Raw genomic sequence first — 8174 nt, forward strand, 5'->3', positions numbered from 1 at the left:
TTTATTGCTGAAGTGTGTTGAAATGTCTTCTTCTGCATTCTACTGTACGGACGTAAATTTACTTTCCCTTCAGCCTAAGGCTTATTCATTTCACTTTTGGTGTGAAAAGGCTTTTATATTTGCCAAAAATATAACTTTTTTTATTTTAAAAACAAACAAGCAAGCCCTGTCCAGATTTAAAAAGTAACGCAAAAGTAACGTAACCCATTACTTTCCATAAAAAGTAACTAAGTAACGTAATTAGTTAGTTTTTATGGAGTGACGCAATATTGTAATGCATTACTTTCAAAAGTAACTTTCCCCAACACTGGTCATCGGATGCCACATGCACTTTTACAAGCTGTTTGAACTGAAATGTGTGTTGGCAGTGTGTGTTCACAACCACCCTATAATGATAAAGATACACCCAGTGTTTTTTTTATTTTTTATTTTATGCATGTATGTATTATTTTAATTTTTTTTACAAGGAATTATTTTCTTATCTCTTACTTTGAATTTGCTATAAGAAATCAAATACACTGCTGGAGAATAATCAATCATTTGTAATCTATAATTTTTTCCTAATGGCAATTTTATGATTGTTTTATATACTACAAAATCAATTTTCTGCACAGAATAAGGTAGAAAATATACTTTATAGATTCTGTACTGTAATAAATGAAATGTCAATTAGCACTGCATCATTCATAAATGTTATTTATTTATTGTGTTTATTGTCTTAACGTTTCATCAGTTCATTCTGCTTTTTATTCAGATTAGCTGTAGATATAGCCTCGCAAGTCTTCTATGAGTGCGAGATCACTTCTATTTCAGTACACTACTTTCATGCATCTGATTATCAGGTAAACCTCGCGCTCTTATTTCAACGTTGTTATTAATGCTGTGGTTATTTTAACAGTTTCCTTCGTACATTCGGTTGAACGACATTGTTAAAACACATTTATAATTCAATGGAACTGTGCGTATGCTTTAGACACTTAGCCTACATTTTTGCTCCGTCCATGCAATAAATACACAGCCTTCGACTGCTCAGGTAATGTCGTCGGTATGACCGAGAGCCATTGAAAAACTACAGAAAAGTAAAACTACTTCACTTTAGCATTACTGGCCACGAGTACTAAGGAGAGATCACACATCAGCTGCTCAAAAAAGACGAACGGAGCGCGATCGCAATCCTGTGAAAGTCACAGGCGTTAAATACTGGAGCGTGTGAAGGAGAGCTGCGAGGCACGAACACTGTTCAAGGTCTCCATTAATTTGTGCTTGTAGTAATTTCATGTGTATATATTTTGAAAGCATTTAATCGCTATAGAAATCGCGATTCATTCGATTCTTAGCGTTTTAATTCTATTACTGTCTGAAATCGACGATTCAAAAATCCATGTTTCAAGATCAATGCATATGCATCATCAGGGTTTGTAATCGATGCATCGAGAAAACGACTGAATCGTTACACCCCTACTACTAAGCGATTGAGGTGTTTTGTTGTTGGGTGTAATAATGAACATAGCAGTTGTCATTTACTTCCGACATCTGACCCACTGAAGACGCAGTGGATTACTTTTGTTTTTGAAGGGAATGCACCACCCGATCTACCTACGTAAATGCGTCTATCTTAGCGCGAATCATTCGTGATCCAGCTTCACGTCCAGAAGTGAGTGTAAGGTTTTTTTAATGAATCTTTACAAATCGCCTTTTCTAATGACGTGCTAGTTAGCAATTTTCACGATGAATGCGGCTAAAGTTTACCGTCTCTCAGAGAGCGGCTCGGGAGAGAGGGGCGGAGCTCATTTGCATTTAAAGCGGCATGCAAGAAAACAGCTTGCTCTGAAAAGAGCTGTTTTTGACAGGGTAAAAATTGGGTTTTTACACTACCATTGAGAAATTTTAACCAAACTATGTTACAGACTTTTCATTAAGACCCTAAAGAATCATATCAACTTGTGGAAAATGGGCATCCGATGACCCCTTTAATATTAAGCATAAAATGTTTTAATATCACTATTGAAAAGCAAGATATTTAAAGTGTACCTGAAGTATAGTTGAAATAGTTCAACTTTACCGCAGTTAAATATACTTCAGTATATCTTTAATTGGACTTCAGCACTACGTCCGCACAATTAAAGTGCATTAAGTACAAAAGTTGTTCCAATCAAGCAGGCTTTAAGTATACCAGTTTAGTATACTAAAAGTACAATTGCTGGGTATTTTGATTAAGTACATAAATATGTAAAGGTATTTGTAGTATACTATATATATGAAATAAATGTATTTCAAATACATTTTAGTATATTTCTTTTTCACTAGGGTCAGCCTCAGATATTCAATATTTGTATTCAGTATAATATTATTATTATTATTATTATTATTATTATTAAAGTTTAACCAGCATTTCAACCAAACCACAATTGTTACTTAATGCAAGTAGTAATGTATAGCAAAAATTCACAATGTAGTTAAAATATTCAAACCATATTTTCACCAAATGAACACAAGAAGCAAGTCCCTAAAGTTACATTTAGAGACACCATTACAACATAAACCTAATAGCCAAATTAAAAGCACATTAAAATTGTTCTATTTGTGATTTGCTTACTTTTGTGTTGCCAGAAAAATTAAATAGTATATTATACATATATATTGTGATATATTGCCCAGCTCTACTGTTGTTGTATTTGTGTAAATGTTTGCTGTTGTTGAATTCTTGTTAGTTTTCTCACGAGATAGTAATGGTTCGATGTAAACCTTGAAAATGTTTCTCTAGAGCTTTTATATGCTCATAAAGTAGTCCAAGGAAACCGTATATCCGTGGATACTTACCCTTGAAATGCTCATTTAGTGCACCCATCAGGGCCTCACTGCTATGAAGTTCAGCTTAATTGGTTGCTTAAGACATCCTTATGTATTGTTTTCACTGTAATGTATTCTGGGTTTGGTAATGGTGTTTGAAATGCAAATGAACGTTAATTTGTGATGTGTTTGAGTCGGCTGGTTTTGGTTACTGAAGGAAATGGCAGAAGCGGAGTCTAAATGAAGGGTTTCTACTTGTGCATGTTTGTGTTTCTGTAAGCTCTATTAAACGTTCATACTGTTTTCATATATTGAAACATCTGAACATCTCTGCCAGAAATGCAGAAAAATAAGCTTGATAAGATTTGTGCCTGTACTCTGTTCAGAAGTAGCACATTCTGATCACTTGCTTGGTATTTCTCATCTGTACTTCAGAAACCACAGTACATCATGAGTGTATGTTATCTAACAGGGTTTGCCACTGTACGCAAACAGTTTTAATGGTTTATGATTATTTGTTCTCTCTTTGAATAATTGAGCTTACTTAATCTTCTCGACGATAGCTCATTTGTAGTATTTTTACTAAATGGAAAAATTCTCATGCGATTCTGTCCATAGGTTCGAGAGAGGGATCTGCCCATGGTCATGCACACGCTGTCTTCAGAATTCACTCTCCTGAGGGTTGTCAATGGAGAAACAGTTGCTGCCAACAGTACCGGGGTCACCAATGGTTTTGTCAAGCCTAAACTGGGTAATCATCTGTCGTTATTCTGAGGGTGTGTCGACACAAGGCATTTTGTGCATTTGCAGTAACAAGTGATGTTGCTGAGACTTGAAGGGATAGTTCAACCAAAAATGACAATTCTGTCAATAATTACTCATCCTCATGTCGTTCCAAACCCACAAGTCCTTCATTCATCTTCAGAAAACAAATTAAGATATTTTTGATGAAATCCGAGAGCTTTCTGACCCTCCATAGACAGCAACATTGAACCTCTGATGTTACATGGATGATTCTAACCATGTCCTTACTACCTTTCTAGGCCTTGAATGTATCAGTTGCATTGCTGTCTATGCAGGGTCAGAAAGCTCTCGGATTTCATCAAAAATATCGTAATCTGTGTTCCGAAGATGAACCAAGGTCTTAACGGGTTTAGAACGATATGATGGTGAGTGATTAATGACAGAATTTTTATTTTTGGGTTAACTATCCCTTTAAACTGGTAAATCAAATGATCATTTTAAACTCCTCATATCCTCCGCATTTTTAACGTAAGCATAGCACGACCAATTTCCAGTGTCAGCCGTTTCCAGTTATTGTACCTAGAATCTGTTTTGATTCTATATATCATAAACTAGTGTTTATCATATTATTTATTATCATAATCATAAACATGCTGGTTTGTAGCACAGGTAGTTTTACCATTTACTGAACTTTATTCTTCTAGTTATTTACCAGTAGTGACTAATGAATTGGAAATCATGCACATTCAAAGAAAATAGCTCACCTACTCATTGCAAAATGCAAAATGATGCTAAGACTTGAACTTAGATTTATCACACTGAGCAATAAGATCTGAAACACCTGTTAAAAGTGTCTGTGGTGTGGTTAGGCATCAGCCTCTGCCTGTCACATTTGAGTCAATTATTGGTGTGCCCTTTGAACATACTGGGTAGACATAGACTTTTTAAATATTTTTCTGTGCTCACTGGTATGTTCTGTGTTTAAAGTCAACATGAAACGTCTCGGTTACGTATGGTAACCCTCGTTCCCTGAGGGAGGGAACGGAGACGTCACGTCGGATGACCGACGAATTGGGATCTCGCTTAGAGAGACCAATCTACTTCGAGTGTAAACTAAGCAAGCCAATGCACATTGGCATGCGATTATTGCATCCAGCTGCCGCTGATCACAGCGTGAGTATAAGTAGGCAGCAGATGCAGCGCATATTCAGGTTTTCGCTGAGGAGCCGAGCCGGTGACCCGGCCGCTCAGCGGTGGTACAGCTGAAGACCTGTTCTAGGGGCAGTCCTGCCCGGAGAAACGCAAAGTCTGACCACGGGCCCGCTACTCCGAGATGATCATCTTCCCGCAATGAGAAGATGGCTCATCCACAAACGCCACCTCAGCGTCCTACATGCCCAGGCACGTGAGGCAGCGATCGTGACCATCACCCAGCGCCAGGTAACGACCGCATCCAGAAACGCCCGGGTGATACGTTGTCTATAGCAAGACCCACATCATCCGACGTGACGTCGAGAGTGACTGACTGAAAGGGAACCAATTTGACACTTTTATAATACTGTTCCTGTTATTATAAGTTAACTACAAACCCCCATTCAGATCTGGCTTTCTAGGATTGAAAGTGGCCACTTTTTATGATCCAGTCAATTCTTGATGCATAAATCTATTTTCAAATTTTGTTCCCTTCTCTCAGAAATATTACATTGCAGTAGTAAATCTGGTTGTGAATGGCATGCCATGTTGACTTTAAATAGCATCTCCATCAACACTAATGCACCTTTGGTATATACCAGAGACAAAATGGATTTCATGGTAAAACATCAGTGTAGAACAGCGCTAAGCTCTTACATGGAAATATTACATAAAAAATCGCTGATCATGCCCTGTTCACAACATTAATTCTATCGCATTTTCAGTGAAAATGGATTCCTGCGAGTCAATAAATCCATATATATATCTTTCCTTCATGAAACATCCTGACACACCAGCGATGTTTGTGTTCAGTTTGTTAGCATTATCAACTCTCTTTTTCTTTTCCTTAGTCCCTCGGCCGATCATTCATCCTCTCTCCAGCCCCAGTAACATGTTCTGCGTTACCAGCCTGGACCCCGACACGCTGCCCTCGGTGGCCACGCTGCTCATGGACGTCATGTTCTACTCGGGCGGGTAAGGGCCTCTCCTCCTGGCTTACATATGGCAGTAACCGAGAGCCATCTGCCAGATCTATTAGAGAATGATGATAATACACACAGGTCGCGCTGTAGGGAGTGCATTATGCAACGACGGGAGAAAAGACTGGAAACAAAATGAGCAGTGTGTATTTGTACTATTTTGCTCTTCCTTATAGTGGCTGAACTTGTTTACTACTCAGACAGTGGCATCAGGCCAACAGTTAGAGGGAAAGATCAGATCAGAGTTGCCCTTTATCATACTCCTCCCCCTCCCATTTTCACTATTCCTTGTGAAAGCATCAGCCGAGTTGAGCTCTAATGAAGCTTGTGTAATAACAAGAATCCCTGCTGCGCTTCATTACAGAGCGAAAGAGACCGGGGGGCAGAGCGAGGATTCTGGACACATCCGCTTTTTCTCCTTCTCGCTGATCGAGGGCTACATCTCTCTAGTTATGGATGAGCAAACCACCCGGAGGTTAGACCACCCAGCCTTGCATCTAACTCTCTATTAAAATCAACATGAAAACACAATTGACCCTATTTACTTTCTCAATACACACCCCTGGTCTTGTGCATGAATCAGCAGTGCATGCTATTACAAAGGAGAAAGGGTTTGTTTTTGTATAAATATACTCTACTATTATTTTCCAACCTATTTCTTCCAGCCACCTGTAACACTTGCATTAAACACCCATTTTTCAAAATAATTCCCAATTCATAAAATCTTTTTTCATTGTTCACATGGAAATATCACATTAAAGGGATAGTTCACCCAAAAATGAAAATTCTCATTATTTACACACCCTCATGTCATTACAAATTGATCAATGTTATTTTATTGAAATAAATGCCAAAATTAAATCTGTATTAAAAGTGACCATATAAAGTGATCGTGTCTCTTCAGAATATTGAATCAAACTGATCAATTCATATGGATTACGTTTACTATCTCTACAAACGTTTTGAATCATTAAAAATATCTTCATTTGTGTTTCAAAGATCAATTAAAGACTTATGGGTTTTGGAACGACATGAGGGTGAGTAATCGATGACCATTTAAATTTTTAGGAAAACTGTCCCTTTAACAGAAGTAAAATGGCTTGAAATGTAATTTCATGTTGATTTTAAGGAACTGAAACATTCATTTTGTATATACACTGCAATATTGGACTTGCATGGGTTGTAAAGTGGATTTCTTTGTCTTTTGACTCTCGCGCTTAAACTGTCTGCATTGGTTTCATCAGAATTTTACAACTATTTAAAAATACCAATCTTTTAGCTTGAATCCTGTTGAATCACCCTGTCTTTGTGTGTGTGTGTGGCTAAAATAGAACTTGCCCGATGAAAAGATTTCTGATTACATGTACACTATCATTGTTTTGTCATCACTGCATGTGGTTTACATGCTGCTCTTTTCTTGTCAGGTTTCCAAACAATGTCCTCTTCACCAGCGCTTCAGGAGAGCTTTGGAAAATGGTCCGCATCGGAGGACAACCCTTAGGGTTTGGTGAGTTCAGGCTAAAACTCAGTCTGCTGTTATGATGACAATGAGAATCTCCTCAATATCTAGGGACTAGAATTTAGGGGTTGGTTCTTTTGACTTGGGTCACAAAGCAACCACCCAGAACACCTTAGAAATGTGCTTAAAAACACATTAACAAATGCTTAGCCACATACTGTTGTCATGATAGCATTCACATTTTCCTTGATTGTAAAAAGCTTAAGGTCCAGTCACATTAACAACATTTCTGCTAAATTTGGTGGTTAAAAAAAGCTCTATTGTCTGTTGCCAATACTATAGTGTATTGTGAGTCACACAGCAGTTACACAGAAGTCACTTTCAGACCAAGCAGCTGTCGGTTGGTCAGTGTGGTGAATCTACTTGGGGAAATGTTTCACCCTTGCGTGAAATTCCCTATCACCTGGATTCCTATGACTGGATTTTACCCATGAAAATTCACCAAACAGTAAATGTGACCGCTTCTTAATGCACAAACTACCTCAGGAAATCAAATGAGCATTTGAAAGTTTTGGTAGCTGAATTTCTAAGTCGTTTGTCTTCCATCAGATGAATGTGGCATTGTGGCTCAGATATCTGAACCGCTGGCGACCGCTGACATTCCAGCCTACTATATCAGTACCTTCAAGTTCGATCATGCTCTGGTGAGTTTGAGCACCCACTACTTTCCCATCACTAAATATTCAGCTAGCAAAGGTGAAGTTTAACACCAGCAACATCTTGTGTCCATCCAGGTGCCTGAGGAGAACATCCAGAGTGTGATCGGAGCCTTGAGGACCAATGAGAGCACAGGACAGTGAGACTCTACGATTGGCTAGGTGTCCCGTGTCCCAGAAAACATTTCGATTTCTTGTCTAAAAGTCTTAAAAGTGCCAAGAGCTTACCTGAGGACTGCTTCTGGGAGGAGGATCGGACGGAAGGGGAATGGATAAGTGGGGGGGGGGGGGGCA

The 8174-nt window shown here is 38.4% G+C and overlaps 1 protein-coding gene across 1 annotated transcript in view; it reads left to right on the forward strand.

The window, feature by feature from the left end:
* The window catches only part of castor2 (cytosolic arginine sensor for mTORC1 subunit 2), a 20563-nt gene extending 12404 nt beyond the window's left edge, over positions 1-8159 (forward strand). The window contains exons 4-9 of the mRNA XM_016482190.1: positions 3409-3541; positions 5577-5700; positions 6070-6180; positions 7130-7212; positions 7774-7868; positions 7959-8159. Of these exons, the coding sequence (XP_016337676.1) occupies positions 3409-3541; positions 5577-5700; positions 6070-6180; positions 7130-7212; positions 7774-7868; positions 7959-8024 (612 nt within the window). The 3' untranslated portion in view covers positions 8025-8159. The remainder of the gene's footprint in view (positions 1-3408; positions 3542-5576; positions 5701-6069; positions 6181-7129; positions 7213-7773; positions 7869-7958) is intronic.
* Positions 8160-8174: the final 15 nt, after the last annotated feature.

The sequence above is a fragment of the Sinocyclocheilus anshuiensis genome, unplaced genomic scaffold (genome assembly GCF_001515605.1).
Source record: "Sinocyclocheilus anshuiensis isolate Anshui unplaced genomic scaffold, SAMN03320099.WGS_v1.1 scaffold705, whole genome shotgun sequence".
Lineage (NCBI taxonomy): Eukaryota > Metazoa > Chordata > Actinopteri > Cypriniformes > Cyprinidae > Sinocyclocheilus > Sinocyclocheilus anshuiensis.